This window comes from Helicoverpa armigera, chromosome 26 (genome assembly GCF_030705265.1).
Source record: "Helicoverpa armigera isolate CAAS_96S chromosome 26, ASM3070526v1, whole genome shotgun sequence".
NCBI lineage: Eukaryota > Metazoa > Arthropoda > Insecta > Lepidoptera > Noctuidae > Helicoverpa > Helicoverpa armigera.
In genome coordinates, this window is record NC_087145.1 from 6,794,268 (window position 1) to 6,818,754 (window position 24,487).

The 24,487-nt window shown below is 40.2% G+C and overlaps 1 protein-coding gene across 1 annotated transcript in view; it reads left to right on the forward strand.

Annotated features, from left to right (window-relative positions):
* Nucleotides 1–24,222, forward strand: part of LOC110372631 (protein MON2 homolog) — a 39,313-nt gene extending 15,091 nt beyond the window's left edge. Inside the window, exons 20-40 of the mRNA XM_064041807.1 lie at nt 2,013–2,140; nt 2,488–2,589; nt 2,870–2,980; nt 3,445–3,620; nt 4,191–4,353; nt 4,647–4,791; nt 5,134–5,276; nt 5,904–6,011; nt 6,311–6,445; nt 6,833–6,983; nt 8,509–8,611; nt 9,574–9,724; nt 10,607–10,777; nt 12,384–12,482; nt 14,839–14,942; nt 15,346–15,497; nt 16,680–16,787; nt 17,252–17,351; nt 17,929–18,041; nt 18,484–18,638; nt 19,528–24,222. Of these exons, the coding sequence (XP_063897877.1) occupies nt 2,013–2,140; nt 2,488–2,589; nt 2,870–2,980; nt 3,445–3,620; nt 4,191–4,353; nt 4,647–4,791; nt 5,134–5,276; nt 5,904–6,011; nt 6,311–6,445; nt 6,833–6,983; nt 8,509–8,611; nt 9,574–9,724; nt 10,607–10,777; nt 12,384–12,482; nt 14,839–14,942; nt 15,346–15,497; nt 16,680–16,787; nt 17,252–17,351; nt 17,929–18,041; nt 18,484–18,608 (2,588 nt within the window). The 3' untranslated portion in view covers nt 18,609–18,638; nt 19,528–24,222. The remainder of the gene's footprint in view (nt 1–2,012; nt 2,141–2,487; nt 2,590–2,869; nt 2,981–3,444; nt 3,621–4,190; nt 4,354–4,646; nt 4,792–5,133; nt 5,277–5,903; nt 6,012–6,310; nt 6,446–6,832; nt 6,984–8,508; nt 8,612–9,573; nt 9,725–10,606; nt 10,778–12,383; nt 12,483–14,838; nt 14,943–15,345; nt 15,498–16,679; nt 16,788–17,251; nt 17,352–17,928; nt 18,042–18,483; nt 18,639–19,527) is intronic.
* The last annotated feature ends 265 nt before the right edge of the window (nt 24,223–24,487 follow it).

Genomic DNA, 24,487 nt, shown 5'->3' on the forward strand with positions numbered 1-24,487 from the left:
AAAGTATTATGATGCCATATTAAGTTATGTGTCCGGCTTGCAATGCATGCGTGAGTGTCAGTATGACGAGTGACAGGGGAAAATGGAAGAAAATGACATATTGCGCCGACCCCAAGTAAAATTGGGAACAGGGCAGGAGAAAGAAGAAGAAGAATGTGTTTCTCAATACACTCCCTCGAAAACACACTCTTATCGCACTGTTTAGAGGCATGCAATAGACAATTTTCCACCCTAGTGCAGGAAAAGGGTCCCCATAATGTTATTACATTTATTGTATCAGGCCGAACTTATTTTTTTGGAGTCAGTTTACTTAAGCAGGATAGCAAGATGTAAAAACTTTGATTATCATTTTATATTAAAACGCTGGTATAATTTTGATGATCATTCACTACTTTTGGTGATCATTTACTACTTTTGGGATAACAATGATTTATTTGGACTCATTTTGCTTAAATAGGATAGAAGAATGTAAAAACTTTGGTTATCATTTTACTTTAAAATGGTGGTTTAATTTTGGTGATCATTTACTATTTTTGGCTTGCGCATGATTTATTTTGGAGTAATTTCACTTAAATGGGAAAGCAAAGTGTTAAAACTTTTGTTAGCATTTTACATTAAAATGCGAGTTTCATTTTGGTGATCATTTACTATTTTTGTCTGCTATTTGTTACTATTTCTGGTGATCAGTTAAACATAAGCCAAAAAAAACACAGAATACAATAAACTATGTTTCAGACTATATTGTTATTATTCAATTGATATATTTAAAAAACGTTAATTATGTCGTACCTTCAATAACTTTTTTGTTTACATATTGCTTTTTATTTGGTTAAGCAACACGTCTTTTGGGAATCTGTGTAAAGGTCAATAAATACATAGATCTTCTTCTTGACAAGTCGAAACCAAACGACTTCACAAATAAGTAGTCGCAAGTAATTATAAAAGTAAATATATAATTTTAGAATATTGGATTTGAGTTTATACAAAATTTATTTTATACAAACAACTTGAGCGATTTATCATTAAATTGTATAATCCTTATAATGTGTAGTTCCAAATGTATACATATTTAGGGGTTTTGAAAGCTTATACACAGGAGCACTGGGATGGAGCTTGCTGGCCGTTGTGTGTCTTTATGTTTGTCGCACATCTCCGAAACATTGTGATCAAATCAACTTGATTTTAAAAAAGTAGGTACCTACTAGAAACTTTAATATCGAATTAAAGCAATGTTTTTTTCCTATGGGAGGAAAATCGATGTTCTACTACCGATTTCCCCTTTATGTAAACTATATAAAAGAAAATTATGTACAAGTTGATTTGAATACAATTTAGAATATAAATACTAATAATAGTAACAAAGCTAAATGTGAAGTCTTGTGTGAGTTTTATTTTATCGTTTATTTTTACCTAAACAAACAAAAAAACTTATACAGTATACACACTTGCTATGCACTGTTAAATGCTTCGTTACGATTTTCCGAAATTTATTTTTTTATACAAATTATTAGAGCTCGTCTAAGATGAAACGACGCGAGACACTACCTCATTTAGGCATACAAGCTTTACAATATAATGTGAATCCAATACACATAAAAATGACATTATTGGTAATTCAGCAGTAAACAACTGAAAGACCAATTTTTATTTATCATCATCGTCGCCTTTATTTAAGTAGTATATATAGTCATTTATTCAAAATAGGCTGAAAATCAACACTTTTTGAAGGTCAAATTTACAACAGACTGCCCCAAAAACGTTGTAGCAGCAGAAAATTAGAAAGTATCTGAATGACCAATAACAAGGCCATTTATATGAGTTTTGTGTTAATAATGTAAAGCTTTTGTGTATGTAAATGCTGTATTTGGGCGCATCGTGTCAACTCAGACGAGAGCTACTGTAATACTACAATGTACAAAAATCGCTTTTTAAATCCAAACCATATATGTACCATCAACGTTACTTCTTTCTTCAGTTATTATATTTTATATGTAATTCCTTGTACATTACAGCGCTTTCAGCGATGTTATCACGAGTGTTCGAGTCTTCGAAGAATTTGGATGATGTAGCATTACATCATCTGATTGATGCGCTGTGCAAGCTTTCCAACGAGGCTATGGAACTCGCTTATTCTAATAGGGTAAGTTATTTTGTTAGTTAGATTTATAGAGTTTCTTTAAGACTTCTAGGTGGAATTTGATTGTTGTGATATTTAAGAGAATTCCTTTGATGAGAAGAAAGTTGGTGAGCAGGTAGCTTAGAACCCGGACAAGGTTATTTTTATCCCCATCCGGAATTTCCAATCCTATGTGGATAAAATCCCAATCCTATGTTCATGTGTCCTATTTCAACTACCGTGAAACCGCGGGCAGAGCCAGTAGATTACAATTATAAGATTTGATAGCTTCCCGGCTGGAATATTACAAAACTTTTTTGTTAGTTCGATAAGGAATTATAGCAATTTTTTGATTGAATTATTTTTTCCAGGAACCATCACTATTCGCAGTGGCGAAGTTACTTGAAACTGGATTAGCAAATATGCACAGGATAGAGGTCATGTGGAGACCTATTACTAACCATCTACTCGAGGTAATTAATTCCTTACACTAATTACTCCTTGCAGAAAAACCTCAGCTAACAACGATGTGCTCAATACAATACAATATATTGCAATGCTTTAAGAGGCAACTAAGTTCTAAGAACATACTCAGTTCTAAGATCAACATTTCATACCTAAAAAATACTACTTTTAATATCTAAGCAATAAGATTTAGAATTTATTTTCTTCAACAACGTGACAATTTGATACTTTAAAGGAATTTTTCCCTTTTAATTCCTAATACCATAAATTAATGTATTGTTTTCACAGGTTTGCCAACACCCACACATACGCATGCGCGAGTGGGGAGTGGAAGCCATTACGTATCTAGTGCAAGCCGCCTTCCAGTACCATCATGTTAATCCTGTGTTAGTTACCGAGGTAAGTCATGTAGCTAGTTCATGATAAACGAGTTGTAACTCTATATGTTTATATGTACTTTTTATTAAATGAATAACTGAATTTTATCCATCTTCTAGTTTGCACAGAAGTTGCAATTTTATTATCTACGTAAGCCATGCTATTTTTTATCACCGTGGAAACAACAAAGATGTTTTAAATCGCTATATCTATGATGGGTTGAGGAGGTCAGATAGGCAGTCGTTTCTTGTAAAGCACTTGTACTCAGCTGAATCCAGTTAGATTGGAAGCCGACCCCAAGATGGCTGGGAAAAAGGCTCAGAGGATGATGATATCCATGATGATCCAGATAGATAGACAGACACGGGACATGTTAAACTCAAAAAACACCTTGTTTTCGTCGGGTTTTCAAATATCACAACTTTCTTTTATCAAATTTCCTTAAAAAAGTTTTCTTCAAGACCCAAAACCTGTTCTACTTACAGGCTCGTGAACGCCTCCTCTTGGAGCCACTTTCAGAGCTGTGTGCAGTGCGGCAGTGTGACGTCAGAGCTCGGCAGCTGGAGTGTGCAGCCAGGCTGCTGCACTCCAGGGGAGACCAGCTCGGCGCCGCCTGGCCGCTCATGATGGAGATCATCTCTGCTATATCCTCGCATCATAGGTAAGTTTGTGATGAGCTGTGTGCAGTGCGGCAGTGTGACGTCAGAGCTCGGCAGCTGGAGTGTGCAGCCAGGCTGCTGCACTCCAGGGGAGACCAGCTCGGCGCCGCCTGGCCGCTCATGATGGAGATCATCTCTGCTATATCCTCGCATCATAGGTAAGTTTGTGATGAGCTGTGTGCAGTGCGGCAGTGTGACGTCAGAGCTCGGCAGCTGGAGTGTGCAGCCAGGCTGCTGCACTCCAGGGGAGACCAGCTCGGCGCCGCCTGGCCGCTCATGATGGAGATCATCTCTGCTATATCCTCGCATCATAGGTAAGTTTGTGATGGAGGCTCGTGAATGTCTCTTGGAGACAATATCAGAACTGTGTGCAGTAAGACAGAAGTCAGGTTGCTGCACTCCAGGGAAGACCAGCTCTGCGCTGCCTGGCCGCTCATGATCGAGATTATTTGCTGAAAAATGGTGAGGAGGTAGCTTAGATCCTTGGAAAGACATATATACTCTGGGTTGAGCTCATGTTTTGGATTGTTGTTTTTTGTCCTTAAGTACATAAATAAACCCTTGTTTTTCAGCGAGCAGCTGATCCGCTCAGCGTTCCAGTGCGCTCAGGTGGTGGCCGGCGACCTGCTGGGCTGCGCCGGCCCGCGCTGCCTGCGCCAGGTGCTGGCCGCCGCCGCCGCCTTCGCCACGCAGACCAAGGAGCTCAACATCAGTCTCACTGCTGTGGGGCTCATGGTGAGTGCAGTACCCTGTCTAATGTCACTGTAAGGGCGACCTGCTGGTCTATTGTACACCTTCACGGCAAAACATAGTGCACTTATCTATCTTACTGTATAAATAAGGGTTGTGATTCTGAGGGCGTATTGAGATTTGGCCTTGTCTGTCCATTGGAGTCTTAAAAAGTATCACCATCGCGAGGATCCTCCAACCGAGCTAGGAAAATTATCTGACTTTCTGGATTTTTGACAAGAATTTTTATATTTCGATGCAACTTACACCACATATTTAGCCATGTACTCTTTTTGCAGTGGAACATATCGGATTACTTGTACCACAACCGGGACAAATTAGTAGCAGCGTTAGCTAATGATACAGCCGTATGTCCCGAGGTGCCCAACCACGCTGAACTGCCGCCGCTGGACAAGCTGTGGATGTGTCTATATATTAGACTTAGTAAGTCATTTCAGCTTCATTAACTGTAGGATTTAAGCAGATGAATAAGTAAACTATTTGGTACGCGCCGGTTTAAACCGGTTCCTGCGCGTGTTTTGCGCGCCGGACGTTAAAATTGGTGCAGTGTATGTATTTTAATAGACTTTCCGGAATCCGCTGTCATTCATGTCATTATGATGTTCTTCTTGTTAAGATCGCTTTTGGCGATTAGACCGCCCATTGTGTCACCGACTTTAAAATATTTAGTTTTATTGTATTTTAATTGGTGTAGATATTAAAGAGTACATCCATCTATGTTATTAAGAATGACTGTCTTCTTATTGCACAAATAACTTCCCCCAGGCGAACTATGCACGGAGCCCCGTGCTCCAGTCCGTCGCGCCGCCAGCCAGACGTTGTTCAGCTGCATCGGCGCCCACGGCACCCTGCTCAGCAAGCCCGCCTGGCGAGCACTGCTGGCTGTGCTCTTCCCTATGTTGGAACAGGTATACATCAGCATTACAGCGTGCAGCACCATGGAAATGAAAAAAAAAAACCAAAGCACTGTTACAGCCCTTTCACACGGCAGTCCAGTTTTGCGGGACCGGCATTTTACTGTATCCTACAAATACGGACGCTGTGTTCACACGTACTTCAGTTTTGCAGGATACAGTAAAATGCCGGTCCCGCAAAACTGGACTGCCGTGTAAAAGGGCAGTAAGACCTCTATGTTAGAAACATGATGCCACTTTAGACGGAGAAAATGTTAAACGAAATAAAATTATAACCGATACACTACAACTAAGTGAAAACCACCACCCTACTTGGCAGTCAAGTAAAGAGATTCTTTATATCGACTCACGACGAAGACTCTGGTCGTAGCGCATTTGTTGTATATGGAGAGAGCGGATCGCGGTCTAGCTGGGCACGACGCACGAATCCGGTTTCAACCGGTTCGGGCAAGATTTTGCTGCGTCTTTCGACGACTTGCTTGTAGAGACACCGATTTTTTTTTAGTTCCAAAAACTACTTCGAAACCTAGCGTTCCTATGTATTGAGCTCGCTACAACATATAAAATTAAATTAAATCTAAAGTAAAAAAAATATATTGAAACTTAAATAATTGTTTACAGGTGCAAAAACAATCGAACATAGCGAGTTCTGAGAAGGTGGATACGGGAGAACATATCCTCATACATCACACTAGAAATACTGCGCAGAAGCAATGGGCGGAAACACAGGTATGTCATGTATTTAGTCTTCTATGTTAACATAATATGTGTGGTCTTGTTATGACATATTGCTCAGAGTTTTGAAAAGCACATTAAATTGTTGGATCCCGGCTGCCATTTGAACCTTTTTGTCAGAAGCCAGAAAGCCTTACCAAAAATTTTCTGGTTGGCTAAGTAACTGTGTTGAGTTCATATTTTATAGTTTGTCGCTACATGTAGCACACAGACCGGTTAGGAAGGAAACCGACCTCAACATGTTAGTGAAAAGGCTAGGCAGATAATTAAACCATTACTGTATTTTCACACAGGTGTTAACCCTATCAGGCGTGTCCCGCGTGTTCCACTCGCGGTTCCAACTGCTGACCACGGTGGGAGATTTCAACCGATCCTGGACAGCACTGCTGGACTACATCACTGACTTCGCTTTAAGGAGGAGTCATGAGGTCAGTCACTATAGCATTCAAAAGTTTTTATATGAGTATCTATTTACCTTTTGCCACAATTACACATTAAGAAATTAAATAACTGTTGAAAATGATAATTCAATTGATTAAGTAATAGTTAAGATTATTTTAGTATTTGCTACCCCTATGTAATCCTATTTACTCCTACGTTCTACCTTAAGTACCCTATGGACTCTACGGGTCTATGGTTCTTTGCTACACCTATCTTATCCTTTATGTACCTGTTACCTATATTCGCTCCCCCTATGTATTCCTTTATTTACTACCCCTATGTACCCCCTTATATTATTTTAATAGGTACACTGACAATCATGACATAAGAACTTCGTTTCAGAAACCTCTTTAAACTATTTCTTCATTTTCCAGGTATCTGTAGGAGCACTAAAATCATTCCAAGAAGTGGTGTCAGCAGCAGGCCGGGCTACCGAGGTGGAGGCCTCTCTACAGAGGCGCGTGTGGGCGGCTGCCTGGGCAGCATGGACTAATATAGCCTCTGCATCACCTTCCGACCCTCCTCGTAAGTGTCATCCTCCAGGAGTCAGCAGCAGGCCGGGCTACCGAGGTGGAGGCCTCTCTACAGAGGCGCGTGTGGGCGGCTGCCTGGGCAGCATGGACTAATATAGCCTCTGCATCACCTTCCGACCCTCCTCGTAAGTGTCATCCTCCAGGAGTCAGCAGCAGGCCGGGCTACCGAGGTGGAGGCCTCTCTACAGAGGCGCGTGTGGGCGGCTGCCTGGGCAGCATGGACTAATATAGCCTCTGCATCACCTTCCGACCCTCCTCGTAAGTGTCATCCTCCAGGAGTCAGCAGCAGGCCGGGCTACCGAGGTGGAGGCCTCTCTACAGAGGCGCGTGTGGGCGGCTGCCTGGGCAGCATGGACTAATATAGCCTCTGCATCACCTTCCGACCCTCCTCGTAAGTGTCATCCTCCAGGAGTCAGCAGCAGGCCGGGCTACCGAGGTGGAGGCCTCTCTACAGAGGCGCGTGTGGGCGGCTGCCTGGGCAGCATGGACTAATATAGCCTCTGCATCACCTTCCGACCCTCCTCGTAAGTGTCATCCTCCAGGAGTCAGCAGCAGGCCGGGCTACCGAGGTGGAGGCCTCTCTACAGAGGCGCGTGTGGGCGGCTGCCTGGGCAGCATGGACTAATATAGCCTCTGCATCACCTTCCGACCCTCCTCGTAAGTGTCATCCTCCAGGAGTCAGCAGCAGGCCGGGCTACCGAGGTGGAGGCCTCTCTACAGAGGCGCGTGTGGGCGGCTGCCTGGGCAGCATGGACTAATATAGCCTCTGCATCACCTTCCGACCCTCCTCGTAAGTGTCATCCTCCAGGAGTCAGCAGCAGGCCGGGCTACCGAGGTGGAGGCCTCTACAGAGGCGCGTGTGGGCGGCTGCCTGGGCAGCATGGACTAATATAGCCTCTGCATCACCTTCCGACCCTCCTCGTAAGTGTCATCCTCCAGGAGTCAGCAGCAGGCCGGGCTACCGAGGTGGAGGCCTCTCTACAGAGGCGCGTGTGGGCGGCTGCCTGGGCAGCATGGACTAATATAGCCTCTGCATCACCTTCCGACCCTCCTCGTAAGTGTCATCCTCCAGGAGTCAGCAGCAGGCCGGGCTACCGAGGTGGAGGCCTCGTAAGGTTTTTTTTTTTTCAGCAAAAACGCAGACAGATTTTTAACGACATCCCTAAAAGAAGGTGGTTTGCAATTTAGATGTTTCTATTTTTTTTTACAGTCCGATCGAAGCTGGTTTTCCGGCCGGGACAAAATCATTAATTACTAGGCAAAAGCCTAAAAAATGTCAGCTTAAATCAACATGTCCACAGTTTCAAATTTTTCAAATGATGGTATTCTTTGCTTAATATAAATACTGTAGATATTACGTTAGTTGTTTGAGTTAATGTCAAAAGAATATTGGGAACAGCCGTTAGTAGAAAATGTCCCATTGGTATTTTACCAATTTTCAAAACTTTCTGCGTATTCTTTTATTTAACCAGGCATTTAAGAAGAATTAAATATGTAACCTATCATTTCCCTTGCAGCATCAGAAGACGGCAAGCCGGTGGAAGTGTACGCGCCGTCTCTGAACTTCCTCACCACGCTTGTACAGATCTTCCCTCTCATCTTCCAACATATACGACCCACGTAAGTTCCTAGAAATAATGAAGATGGCTAAATTTTCATATAAACTCTCATATGTATTCCTCTAACGTACCTACTCTCTGAACGTACTCCTCTAATGTTATCCTATTATGAACTCTCTTATGGACTCTTTTGAAATGAAAGAATTTCAAAAGAAATGAAAGAAGAAATGGAATGAAATGAAATTTCATTTCATTTCACTCTTTTATGGACTCTTCTTATGTACTCCCCTTATATACCCTCTAATGTGATCTCGTATGTACTCTCTTATGTGCTCTCTTATGTACTCTCTTATGTGCTCTCTTACATATGTACTCCCCTTATATACTCCCCTTATGTAATCTCTTAAATACTCCCCTTATGTGTTTTTCATATTTAAAAATTTAAACGCATTTGTAAATGCGTTCATTATGATAGACCTTTGATGGTGCTCTTGAAACACAGTTTGGAAAATAATCAAAGAAACGATCAGTTCGGTCATCAGTTAGGCTAGCTAGTAATTCACATGAAAATAATTGACGAGCGAGAGCTGCGGCAAACGTTCTAGAACATTCGACTGTCATGGCGTCCGCCGGTGTCTTCTATCCCATAACGCACGCAGCTCGACTCGAGTGCGCACGTTGCTTACTCGTAACCCTCTACCGCGCGCTTTACACCTTATTTTTAAAGAAATTATTCAAAGAAAATGCAGCTCAAATTCCGGGTTTCAGAAAATCTATTTTACTACATCCGCCTTTTGCTATTACATTATTTTTAAGTGGGAATATTTTAACGTAACAACGTCTAATAACTCGATATTACGGGCTGCATGCACGAAACAAGGTCGACGAGAGAGGCATAATCGGCGCGGGTGGTCGGCTCAAATACTACTGTCATGTTTGACGTTGTCACGTCAAACTACCGTCCATGAACCAACTTTACAAACAATCAATTTTTTTGCTTATTTCGCTATCTTTAACTTCCAGGTTCACAGCAGCGGACGTAACAAAGCTAGGCTCGTGCTTATCCCACGTGTGCAGCACGGAGCCGTCGGCCGCGGCCACGGCGCTGGACTCGCTGGCGGCCGCCGCGCCCGTCAGCCTGCATGCGCTGCACTGCCTCGATATTGTGCATAAGGTAATGTTCACCCCGGGGGACTGACGCAGCAGGCTCGTGCTTATCCCACGTGTGCAGCACGGAGCCGTCGGCCGCGGCCACGGCGCTGGACTCGCTGGCGGCCGCCGCGCCCGTCAGCCTGCATGCGCTGCACTGCCTCGATATTGTGCATAAGGTAATGTTCACCCCGGGGGACTGACGCAGCAGGCTCGTGCTTATCCCACGTGTGCAGCACGGAGCCGTCGGCCGCGGCCACGGCGCTGGACTCGCTGGCGGCCGCCGCGCCCGTCAGCCTGCATGCGCTGCACTGCCTCGATATTGTGCATAAGGTAATGTTCACCCCGGGGGACTGACGCAGCTGGCTCGTGCTTATCCCACGTGTGCAGCACGGAGCCGTCGGCCAACAACTACAAAGTCGGACAAACGAAATGAAATTGACATCAAAAACGAAGATCCGACAATTTAGACCATGTTGATGAGTCTTATCTTACCTCAAGGCTCAAATTCAAACTTCAAATGATTTATTCAAACTTGGCTACTAAACAAAACTTTTTCAACGTTAAAATATACAAAAGACAGCCACCAAAACGTCCACCCTTCACCACTTCCTATGTATTTTTGCTGAGAAGAAGTGGCGCAACAAACTCCCCAGCAAGACATGTCTGTCTGTAGGTTAGAAGAATCTTTTTAATCCGAAAGCGACAGTCACCCTACGTATGCGCGTCGCATCACGCCTGCTGGCAGAATGTATGAGGATTCTTTATTTATTTGTGTACCTACATTCTTGGCAAATAAACGTTTTGCTATTTCTATCATTTCATCTTTTCATCTATCCTGACTTCAATTTAGCTATTAGTTAGCCAACTTCATCACTATTCTTAATATATAACTTTACTACCCCAGGAAGCCCTCCAACGCCACGAGCTGTTACCAGCTCTGTTCTCAGCACTGACATCGTTGGCGTCGGCTTGCGGCAGCCGCGCGGGCGCCGCGCCGCGCTGTCTAGCGGCGGCTACCGCGCTGTACCGAGCCGCGCCTGAAGCTGCTAAGCTTGTGTTACCTGATTTGTTGGTTGTAAGTGAATTTACTGGTGTATGATTAGATATCATCATCATCATCATGTCATATGTATTTTGATTAGACAGATCCAGTTAAACTAGTATGACACTTTCTTAAAAAGGTCATTTCATACACAGTCTTACATTGCTTATCCATGGTGCAGTCATGTATATTTGGACTCTAAAAGAGACTATGTGAACTTTAAGTTTTTTTGATGTTAATTCTCAATCATGTCAAGGTAGTCAGGTAGGAAATACTTACTTCATCTCGCTTTTAAATGTGAGGTGCAAAAGTGTTGTTTACGACCTATTTGCAAAATAAATATTATTTCCTAGTTACTGCTACGTTACTTCAAACATACATAAGAGAGTATACGTAAGGAAGTACATAACGTATAAATAGAGGAAAAACTTCAGGGAGCATATATGGGAATTACAAAAGGGAGTTTATATAGGTAAGTGCATAGGATTAACATAATCATCATTTACTATGTTATGTACTTCCTCCATATACTATACTTCGGCCGTTCAGAGAATGCGTTCCTGACACCTATCAGTTAGTCACGACTAGTGATGGGCACAACATAACACTAAGTTCGTTACCGTTCCTCCAAAATGAACCGCCGAATTATTTTAAGATTATTTCCGTTTTAAATTGGCGGAATCATTTAAAATTTATATTTTAGTTATTTAGGTGGAAACCAAAAAAAGGTAATATTCATATAATAAAATTGTTTTATTTATTTTTTTGTTACAAAGTTACAATCTGTATCCATGCAATAAAGTAAATACATTGAATTGAATGTGCGTACAGAATATTAATCAGACTCCGATTCGCTTGAGGAGGTGGTGTCTTCATTATCATCTTCGCCTACATGTATAATTATATTAGGTATTATCAATAACAGAATCAATCTTGATATCTCGGTCAAAATCTTCCAAAATCAGGTTTTTAGTCTTTGCGCACGAAACGACAACAGACGACTATTTAGCGTCACAAAATGATGGCCCATAATAAATAAATAATGCCATTTGGGGTTACCATTTTCAACCTAAATATAAAAATGCTACTTTCTTTCGCGCGTTCAGTTTGGTCATAGTTTTATTTTTATATTTCATAAAAGTTATCCTATAGTCCATTATTTTCAAATTGTTTAAAAGAAAAACAAAACGTATTATTTTATATTATAAGTATAACTGTATAAGAACCATCGACTTATAAGAACAGATTACGCTACTTGCCTGTTATTTTTAGCACAGCACTACAAATATAAAGCGCTGACATAACCTTGTAATAGCGCAGTATAGATTTAGAAAAATATTGTTTACCAAGTTATTTGACACTCAATTTGGCACAAAATTACAACATTCATTGATTATTGATATAATGATGTTGTTTTAATGCTCATCAATTGTTAAAACGATAAACAACCAGCAAAAATATTTTGATCGTAACTGCAATGCCATTACAAAGTTACGTCGTCAGTTCAATCGAGATGTGTCAGGAACGCATTCTCTGAACGGCCGAACTATACCCTTATGTACTCGTTTATTATTTCACAAATTAGTAACTTATAAATGTATCAGATCGGAGAGAAAATCAGTATTTTTCTCATTTATAGGCGTTACATACATCAGTACAGAAATATGGTCAGGACAAGCGACGGAAGACAGCTGAGCAAATGGAGGAAACCGCACAGATCTCATCGTTATTACTGCAAGTAAGAAAAATTAACAGATTTATTTGTCTACCATTGATTTTCGACTTCGAGAGTGCTTGTCAATAATATAAGTCAGTACGAGCTGAATGCCTTTAATGCACTGTCATAACATAAACTAATACATATAAGAATTAGGTCGGTTTCGTAATCCGACCCGACAATGACAAAAAAATACTTAATGCTAAATTATGTATTTAAATAATGGCACAAGCCGGTTTTCCGAAAACGCACAAAATTAAAACTTCTGCTCAAACAATTTTCGATAGTATTTCATATTATACACTCTTTTGCAAAAAAAACGGGCACCTATGCGAAATCTTAGTTTTAAGGACTTTACGTGTATTTCAAAGGGTTTTAATGATTCTAGTATGTTTCTAGCATCAATAGGGTTAGCCAAGCATGCGTGAGAGTGTATTCTAAATTTGAATTTTGAACAATTGCTAAGAAATTGGTTAAACCTTGTTTTGAACTAGCTGCTGGCAGAAAGTTCGTCGGTGTTTTGAAGAGTTTTTGGAGTGATTTTCAGAAAAATGATAATGCAGTTTTAATTCGTGATTAATGTACCTTTCTGTTAGATCAAAACATTTTTGAAAAACTATGCGTATTTGATGAAATTTTCACCTGCTCTAAATGGACTATACTGATGATTGATGGCAATGTTAAGAGTTTCGGTATTTTAGTGGAAAGCGTTCTATTGTTTAGATATTGTACCCACGTATTTTAAAATATCGCTTTTTCATAAATAAACACTATTTAGAGGAGTATCAGTACCTTGGGCTGCGACAAAACCAATTTAAAGTAAGCAGTGCCGATCACAACTCGTCTCCTATCGGACTTTAACATTTAAAAAATACCAAATTTTGTGATAAATGTTAAAATTATCCACATGAAAAATGATGAGGAGGGTTGAAGCTATCTAAAAAGTCAAATTATTGCCGCGTTGAAGCTCTCGATAACTCCATAGGTATCGGGTTACTAAACGACGATTTAGCTGAAAGGGAGTCAAGAATTCAAAATTATTGGCCAAACGTATGTTTCTTAAGAAATGAGCAGATAGCCAATTATTGTAATGATTTAAGCAGGAAAGCGCTGTAGATGCCAGAAAATCTCGGTGCATGGAAGTTTATTTAATAAAATGTCCGTGGGATGAAAACACGCTATTTGAACGCTCAGACTCATAGATCTTCAGAGGTCTACGGAGTTTCCCAAGAGACGAGGTTGTGTAAAAATCAGTGATTACGAGACCTTAAGATCTCGCGCTCACAGTCTATGCGCAATTTTCTGTATTTTGTAGAATTTCAAGTCTTTTAAAAATGTCAAAGTCTGATAGAAGACGGGTTGTGATCGGCACTGCTTACTTTAAATTGGTTTTGTCGCAGCCCAAGGTACTGATACTCCTCTAAATAGTGTTTATTTATGAAAAAGCGATATTTTAAAACACGTGGGTACAATACCTAAACAATAGAACGCTTTACACTAAAATACCGAAAATCTTAACATTGCCATCAATCATCAATCATCAGCATAGCCCATTTAGAGCAGGTGAAAATTTTATCAAATACGCATAGTTTTTCAAAAATGTTTTGATCTAACAAAAAAGTACATTAATCATTAATTAAAACTGCATTATCATTTTCTTGAAAATCATTTCAAAAACTTTTCAAAACACCGACGAACTTTCTGCCAGCAATTAGTCCAAAACAAGGTTTAACCAATTTCTTAGCAATTGTACAAAATTCAAATTTAGAATACACTTTCACGCATGCTCGGCTAACCCTTTTGATGCTAGAAACAAACTACAATCATTAAAACCCTTTGAAATACACGTAAAGTCCATAAAACTAAGATTTCGCATAGGTGCCCGTTTTTTTTGCAAAAGAGTTTATTTGTGTTTACTTTGTTAAATATTGATTGCATTTATACATTTTCTAGTATATATATATATTTTTTTATTAGCCTATGCTGTCCCACTGCTGGGCAAAGGCCTCCCCCAAAGCCTTCCACTTTTCTCTATCCATCGCTGCTTGAGGCCAGTCCGAGAGGAAGCTGTCCAAGTCTTCCCTCCAGCGTTTCCTTGGTCTCCCTCTCGGTCGCCTTCCATCCTCCGGGATCCACTTTGTGGTTATATTGGCCCACTTGTTCGGGTGCATTCGACAGATGTGACCCGCCCAATCCCACTTCAACTTTGCAGACTTATTGCCCACATCGAGTATGCCCGTCTTGGACCGGATAATGGTGTTGCGTATCCGGTCGCTAAGCCGTATGTTGAGCAGGCTACGCTCCATGCTTCTTTGGCATACTTTTAGCCTGGATTTCTGAGATTCGGTCAAATATAAAAATATGTTTGTTTATTTAGGTATTAGAGACTGGTCTTCCACTAGCGAGAGAGGAGCCGGAGGTATACAAAGAATTTTGGGAGACCCTACCCAAAGTACTCGAAACATTCCTGTTTGAACCACCGTAAGTTTTGTCTTAGTTGTTTTTGTTTTAAAAAGGATTTATATTGGCAAGAGTTTTACCATACCAATCATGCATTAATTAGAAATGTTCTTTAAATACTACACACCTACATAAATAATGAGAAAAACTAAAGTTTGAATCTCCAAATCTCAAAAGGGTCAGAGCAATATTTTGTTTCAAATATTCTAGAAAAAATTATAAGTTTCACCTCAGTGACAGAAAAAAGACGATTTTCGTAGATTTATTTATACGAAATTGGGACTTCAGAATCGCAAATACACGATACCATTTTCTTTACCTGATGCTTCTGCCTATCGCGGTCGTGGGTGGTCTGAATCCTTTTGATTCTATTGACTCTCTTTTGATGATTTGTTGTTGCTTGAACATTTTGTTTATTACACAGCGTGGGCGGCGGTCGCGCAGCCCGGGCGCTGGTGCTGGCGGTGCGGACGCAGGCGCTGCGGGCGCGGCCGCGGCTGCCGGCGGCGCAGCTGCGGCCGCTGCTGGCGCTGGTCCGCGCCGGCTCCTTGCACACGCAGCCGCCCACTCCTATACGTGAGTACACTAGTGTCATGTGTGACACAGCCCCAGCGCTGGTGCTGGCGGTGCGGACGCAGGCGCTGCGGGCGCGGCCGCGGCTGCCGGCGGCGCAGCTGCGGCCGCTGCTGGCGCTGGTCCGCGCCGGCTCCTTGCACGCAGCCGCCCTCCTATACGTGAGTACACTAGTGTCATGTGTGACACAGCCCCAGCGCTGGTGCTGGCGGTGCGGACGCAGGCGCTGCGGGCGCGGCCGCGGCTGCCGGCGGCGCAGCTGCGGCCGCTGCTGGCGCTGGTCCGCGCCGGCTCCTTGCACACGCAGCCGCCCACTCCTATACGTGAGTACACTAGTGTCATGTGACACAGCCCCAGCGCTGGTGCTGGCGGTGCGGACGCAGGCGCTGCGGGCGCGGCCGCGGCTGCCGGCGGCGCAGCTGCGGCCGCTGCTGGCGCTGGTCCGCGCCGGCTCCTTGCACACGCAGCCGCCCACTCCTATACGTGAGTACACTAGTGTCATGTGTGACACAGCCCCAGCGCTGGTGCTGGCGGTGCGGACGCAGGCGCTGCGGGCGCGGCCGCGGCTGCCGGCGGCGCAGCTGCGGCCGCTGCTGGCGCTGGTCCGCGCCGGCTCCTTGCACACGCAGCCGCCCACTCCTATACGTGAGTAGTACAAGTATTAAGGTTTGGAGCAACTGCCGGGGCTGCGGGGTTGTTCGAAAGAGTTACCGCGGCCCTGGTACATAAAAGGCCTACGACGGAACACGACGGTTTCAGTCATTAAGAGTTTGACACTCCCTCACCGCTGCTAACCCACAGCGGAAGGGGTCATTTGGTGATTTTTGACGTCAGTAAAAAAAAACGGCCTAGGAGCAAAACCATATCGTTCTGCCCATGGCCCTGAACAATGGACGAGGCTCTGGCGACAGACAACGAATACACCGTACCGTATGCCGAGGCAAACATTTTGTACCTGTATCCTGTGACGATATAGCCGCTCATAAAACCGACGACATGCCATCTTCCCGTGTGTCTTTTGTCCTCTGTGTACAATCTTATTACATATTCTTCTTCCAATTCATTTAGAAGAGATGAGCAGACATAGCTTGAATGTTACCCACTCTCAAATGTCAAAATTAAATCTCTAATCGCAAGTCATCCTGTAGATATGTTATAGAAAGCACCGTAATTCTTTTTACACAGAAAATGAGCAAGAGTTAAAGGAGAGAGAAGAGTTCGCGCGCACGTGCTTCGAGACCCTCCTGCAGTACTCCATGCTTGAGGACATCGACTCCTTCGCGGGCGTTGAGAGTAAGATATACTTACAGAATAATGTACAATTTGTTTGTAGGTTTGAACGCCCGGTTTTAGATCATTTGGACTTCTGTCAACACATTATCGACTGTTATATTATGTTCCCTAAAAGTGTAAATAATTTCTGGAAACAAAGTGACATGTCACCGCGTTATTAGATTTTCATCATGTCACATTACTGTAGTAACCAGTAACTTGGAATTTATAAGTATACCAAATATTTCCTGGTTTTTCTCTCCTCCCATCGGAACTAATTTGCACACCCGGATAAAAATGCGGCCTATATAGCCTTCCTCGATATGCTTTGTAACACCGAAATAATTTCTCAAAACGCACCAACAATGTCTGCGATTTTCATGTTCAAACAAACAAACTCTTCAGCTATATTAGTATAGACGAGTAACAATGATTGTAGCTTTATAATATTTGTATACATTCACAAAGAATATTACCTCTTTCAGATGACACAGACCCCTTAGCGATAGTCGCGTTGTTAGACAGGTTTCAGGAGGTCATCTCCAAATATACACAGGACGAAGATAATACGGAACCACTGCCTAGGTAAGTTGGCAAAATAGTAACTTTCTACACATATGTATTTCGTGTTTCCGTGTCCTCGAAATTCTTGGGTTTTCTTACTTTTTCTTTTCTTTCTTCTAAAAATTATAGAGTAAAATAGTGGGATGGATATAGGGGAGAATCTTCTTTATTACAAATTATTAAAAGTCTATGAAGTTCGTTCATTTTCAGGTTACACATATTCATGCTTAACTTATATTGTGCATTTTAAGCAACGTGCAATATTGAATCGAAAAGTTCAAGGTCTCGTAAAAAAAAAACAAATTCCCTTTCTTTCGAAAAAATAAATCACAACATGTATTCCATATTTTTGTTTCATTTTCTTTTAAATTAAAGAGACCAATTTTTGAGATGTAATGTAATAAAGTTAAAGTCAAATAATTTATTTTATTTAGGCCTTTACAAGCACTTATGAACGTCAAAAAATATAAATAGGTTTGATTCTAGTTGCCCATTCCAAAAGTAGCTTCCTAAGGAGAAGAACGCGCAAGAAACTCCATTATATAATATTTTTAGCCTTTTTGGGTATTCGATGTTTGTATGTTTGTTATATCTTCAGGCAACAGGTTTCGGAAATATCTTTCGTGCTGAAGGCGGTGGCCACACTCACAGAGAGCATGCGCAAAGCGCCGCCCGGGAAAGTCGACGCCGCCGCCTGGCAGAAACTTATAGGTAAGTAAAGTTTTCTCAAATTTATCTGCTTAGCCTTTACCTATCTACATATGTTGGGGTCAGCTTCCATTTCAACTGGAGTATAACTTTTTCACTGTCTATGTTAGGTATTAATGCACTTAAGCGGATATTTCAAGATTGTTTGGTATCAATACCTATTAAGGGGACGGGAACGGGAAACTATACTATACTAAGTTTTTTACTGACTGACCCAAAAATAATGAGGCCGTCAATTTCGATTTTTGTTCGCTATGAGCGTTCTGTCATCTCCTTAGTTTGCCAACCGATTTTTCTCCTATTTGTAACTATGTATTACCGTCTTACCACAAAAACTTTTAAACGTCAGTTTAACACTTGTCTAAAAAACTGTCTCAATTTTTTAAGACAAGTGTTTGACACATGTTTATGTTTTTGTAGTAAGACCATTAATGTCTTGTTTTAGCACTGTACCCGTACCTAGTACGCTTAGCGGGCAGCGCGTTATCCAGCGGTGCGGGCGCAGGCGCCGGCGCAGCGCTGCGCGAGGCGCTGCTGCAGTTCGGTGCGCTGCTCGCCGCGCCGCTATAGCGACGCCTCACATACACCATACACATATAGGTAGCTATACAACATACCCACAGATGAAGGAAAAACGACCAGAGATGCCATAAATCAGGCAGGTCAGGCGCCGTCATATAGGTCGGCCGTACCACAGCTACTTCTCCTCCACCCAAAGGTAAACTGGTAGAACGCTTAAGGCGTTAAATCCCCCTACCAAATAAACCCTTTAACAAATAAACCATTTATAAAAATAAGTTATCTACTCATCATCTTCCGAGCCTTTTTCCCAACTATGTTGGGGTCGGCTTCCAGTCTAACCAGATTCAGCTGAGTACCAGTGCTTTACAAGAAGCGACTGCCTATCTGACCTCCTCAACCCAGTTACCCGGGCAACCCGATACCCCTTGGTTAGACTGGTGTCAGACTTACTGGCTTCTGACTACCGACTGCCAAGGATGTTCAATGGCTTCTGACTACCGACTGCCAAGTATGTTCAATGACAGCCGGCACCTACAGTTTGACGTGCCATCCGAAACACAGTCATTAGTGTCTAAGAAATACTTAGAAAGTACATACAAACTTAGAAAAGTTGCATTGGTACTTGCCTGACCTGGGATCGAACCCGCGCCCTCATACTTGAGGTCGGTCCTTTACCCACTAGGCCACCACGACACAAAAACGACACGACAAAAAGTATTTAACCCTTTATAAAAATAAATTATCTACTCATTCAACAAAAAAATTCGATGGATGCACAACATTTCTCCGCCTTTTATACTCTTCAAAACCCTGGGATACGCAAGCCGTAGTCAGCTACAGACCCTATATGCAGAGATCACACACAATCCTCTTAAATTAACCACGTACACTTTAAAAAACTTTTTATTTAAATAATGACTACGGATCAATAAAAAATCAATAAATTTATCAGCCATTTTCTTTGTAGGTGGCGTCAAAACTCATAGAAGTTGCCGCGGCGCGGCCACAGATGGCGCAGCACCGATAATTATGACTAGGTATATAACATGAATTAATATATAATGTACTAAAACTGTCTGTTAAGTTATTGTTAGCTAGAGTAAAATATTATAGATAGAAATATATACTGAGTCTGGATTTTACACATTGTTTAAAAATAATTTAGAACTTGGTTAGAAAGATACATTGGGTAAAGATCTCCAAAACTACCAAAAATAATCTAAAACAATTAAAAACTTAGCAATGTGTAACATCTAGGCTCAAAAGAATTAATTTTATTAATAAAGAGACAACCATATTAATTTAATGTTTTATTTTCTTATTGGTAATTGTACATAATGGTCTATGTTGTTCTCACGTATACAGACATGAAATAATACTTTCGTTTGTCTGAAGTTGGCTAATAATGACTTTATAATAGTCAATATGTGTGAACAAAACTCTACTGCGCTTGCACAAGGCTTGAAATGGCTAACCTCAGAGAATCAAAGATATTTGACTTGAATTTTAACATCACAATGACAAACCATGGAAAGTTTATAGCAAAGAAAAACGATACGTGAAGAAGTACGAAAAAGTACACCTTATTTTAAAGTGTATAAAAGATGTTTTTTTTACAAAATAAAGTCATTCAATTCTAGAACAATATATTTTGTCTGTATATTTAGACCAACATACCCCATTTTGTAAAGAACCACAAAAGCATTCCTATTTACAATCGGTTAACTTATATAAGTTTTTATATTTTGTATATATTGAAGTATATATTCTACTATATATTGTTGGCAATTAACGAAAATATCACTCGAAATACAGCAATATTTGCACAGTAAGCAACAGCTATTCTATAACATTATAAATAAGTATCTTAGAATAACTAATAAGGAGTGATAGTGACATCTTTAAATACTTACCGTCGTACCACAAAAACTTTTAAACGTCAGTTTAACACTTGTCTAAAAAATGACAGATTCTGATGTTGAAATAAGGTCCATTTTGCAGCCACATTTTTTTAGACAAGTGTTTGAAACATGTTTAAGTTTTTGTAGTAAGACCATTATTATTTATTCTAATATACTTCTCAAGCAGCTAAAAAGGCACCTGCTTTTAAAATAAGCATCTAAATAAGGTTTTGACAAATAAAGCTAGCTATAAACAAAAGAGTGAAGCCATAGATAAGGAATGTAGCGGATTTTTGTAATTAATACACGTTTATGCGAGGCTTAAAATTATGGCAGAAATAGTTCTAAACAGCTTTGCTCAAATAGATAGGATTCAAGCTTGATTTTATATAAAAAATAAGAACTAAAAATTTTCAACTAAATATTTGCTTGTTTCAATTATTGATAGGGCCAATTTTTCAATCACCAAATAACTTATACTTAAAACGACAAATTGAGAACCTCCTCCTTTTTAGGAAGTCGGTTAAAAAATATGGTTGACGTTTCGATAACTTTTATATGAAAAATATGTTAAATCGCCATATTTATTAGATAGAAGTTAATTACTGATTGAAAAATCGACCTTAAAAGAAGGCTGCTTTTGAGGCTACGGATACAGCTTATCAACATAGATAACACATTTTTGGAGTAACATAACTAGATAGGTACTTAAAATTCTGCTGACCAAAACGCCTAAATATTAAGCCTCGTAGACAAGCAAATCAGTGCGTTGTTACCGACAAACTTTATATAAGAAATCACATCAATTATATACCCTTTTCATAACGTGCAATGTCAATAGTAAGTTAGCGGATTGCTGCGATTCTGTTGTGCACTAAACAATTAAAATTATAATAAATAACTAAATAATGTTTAAGTTTCCCGTTCTGGCGCCCTCAGATAGTTATTTTGCAGTGCCCCATTTTATATTGAGCCTGTCTTCCTGACGCCCTGGCATCCTTCTAAACCCAGATGACTAATTCATATTAAGAATAGAATAAGGTTGTGTGACATACACCTATCATTTGTCATTTTTGTAAATGTTATAGCCAAATAAAAGAGAGAAGTCGCTAATTAAAATTTCCTTATAGAACTTTCAAATAAAATGTATGTTTAAGCTTCTGCTATTCTGTTGTTTTCTTTAAAATACATCATAAGTTTAGTTTAGTGCACAACAGAATGGTCGTTAATAGCCATATTTTTTAGCTTTATAATAAAAACAATAAACACACAGAATTATCCTGAAAGGTAATGATTTTTTGATTTCTAGAGCTAATTAATTAATATTTTATACCATAGAGTAAAGCATAGACAAGTGTGTAGTTAGAACCTTTTTCTACAGTGGCGCTAGAAGACTTTGCTGTTTGAAATGTTTTGTGTGTACATTATGTATAAAAGTTTTATATATTATAATATATATAACGCTACAAGTAATTACTCTACGATAGTCTTAAATACATGTCTTCTTATAATTCTAGAATTCCCATAGATACTAACCAATAGTTGACTAGGAATATTTTCGGCACCTACTTTTTAGGATATAAGTTGCACCTTTGATTAATTAATGCAAGCTCATTATTACCTTTATCATAGATTTATAATAGATTTTAGATTGGACAGACATATTTATAAATGGTACTTACATGAAATGCTTATTGTGCCCACATGAACTATTCTTTTGAAAAAAAAAAGCTTATAATTAATGAAATAGTGTTAAGCAACCGCTAGAAACTTGATTTTGAAAATACAACTTTCAGGATAATTTTGTGTACACAATACAATAATGTACCCACATTAAGTGTGAATATATTATATTATTTAAAATTAAATGTTTGTTTGTCGTCATTGATAGATATTTTATTAAGAATAGAGACATCGAAGCTAACTAGTGCCAATAAATTAACTCATTTAAAGGCACAACTTTTGTAAATACCTGACTTCTTAACGTTTTTAATCGTTAGTGCCAAAGCACGGTATTTCCACTGTAAGCTTGTAAGAGAAAAAACTTACTATACCTTTGACCCTGTAACCCAATTGTTTCAAATATTTTTGCGCTTCACACTAGCTAGCGAGGCAGTCAATCCTGTCTTCCGCAGTGGGGCCAACCAGGGCCAAAGCCTGCCGGGTACTGCGGGATTGTTCGAAAGAGTTACCGCGGCCCTGGTACATAAAGGGCTTAAGAAGGAACATGATGTTCTTTAGTCAGTAAGAGTCTGATAGTCCCTCACGCTTAGGGCTGCCATTTCGAATTTCGCCAAACCCGGACAAATATTTAAAAAAACCCGGACATTTGGCGTAAATAGCATTTTTTCCCCGGACGAGTCCGATTTTTTTTTTAATATTACCATATTACTTAATTTATTTATTCGACTTACACGGCTTTAACAGCCAATTACATAAATCGTAAATTTTTTTAAATTCAATGAGGTCCTTCCTTACATTAAAAGTCAGGGCCGTCTCTAGCTCATGTAGTACCTAGTATTGAAAGATTGTGACTTAATGTATTTCGAAGGTCATAATTAAGAAAGCTCATATGGAAACTAGGAGTTACCTTCTTGATAGGTTAGACAAAAAAATGTTGAAAAATACAAACAACTGTAAAGTGAAGTCGCCGAAAATTTTTGAGTTTTGGGTCACTAAAGCACCTAAACTTGTATAATAAAAAAATCCGCAAAGTGAAGAAGCCGCAAGCGAAGCGAGCGCAAAATTTTTTGAATATTGGGATTTTAAAGTAGCTAAACGTAAAAAAAAAATGTGTTAAGAAAAGAAGTCGCGAGCGAAGCGAGCGCGAAAATTTTGGAGTTTTAGGACACTTCGACTTCTGCATTATTAGGCGCCCGGGTAATTCGCATACCCAGGCACCATAGGTTAAGATGGCCCTATGAAAAATGTCCGGGTTTTCCCCGGACACTTCTTGAAACCCCGCCCGGACGGCCCCCGGACGGCCTCCAAACGAGGACAAATCCGGGGAAACCCGGACGGATGGCAGCCCTACTCACGCTGCACCCACAGCGGGAGAGGTCATTTGATGATTTCCCATTAAAAAGGCAATGCTGTCTTATTAATAGATATTATTTTATATGACAGATTTTATATGAATGTTTGCTACTCTTTCGTTATTTTTAGCCATAGTAAAGTCTTATTGCACCTACGGTTTTTAAATGTGATATCTCTCTTAACCTACTTATCAATGACGATACATAAGTTATAGCTCGATGTGTTACATGTAATGTAAATACATCTGTTTGTATATTATGTTTGTGTGTGAAATTGTTCAGTATTTTTGTAATAGAGGCTCTTTACTTGAACTGACATCTCATTTGCAATACAGTAACGACTGTTAGCTCCTGATAATTTCTAGTTAAAAGCTAAAAATTATCCATCAAATCTTCGATTTGAAATTGCTATAATTATTAAGGTTCAAGTTCACCGACAATATAAACGTCAGCTTTCTCAAACAATTATTTTCTAAGATTTTTACGTACAAATTTCAAAGTAAACAGTTGTTTTAAGAAAAACTGAGGTTTTATTGTGAATTTGAGCCTCAAAAGTTTAGCAACATGAATTATTTCTACCTATATGTATGTATGTGATGCGTAGGAGTCAGTTTAAGTATCGTGCCTCAGTTAGCGACATGTAAGGCGTTAGACGACGCCCGCCTAACACGAGTGCGACGTTACATTGTGTTGTTATTATTACGAAATAAACAATATTGTATCATACTATGTTTTTATACCTTACTAAAATTTGACTTATCCTATGGCCTCTCACAGATAGTTATGTTTTATGTTGAAGATTGCGAGTCTTTAGGTAGATAGTAAATAAAGCCCATCAACCCCCAATTACATCGAATCCAAATTCCAATCTGGCGCCCTTTTGAAAACCGTGGAGCTGGTCACACTGCCTTAGTCAGAGCAACGCTCAAAAAGGGCCCTAATGAGACCTAGAAGTAGAATAATAGCAAAACACTTTTCTTTTGAAAGGTAA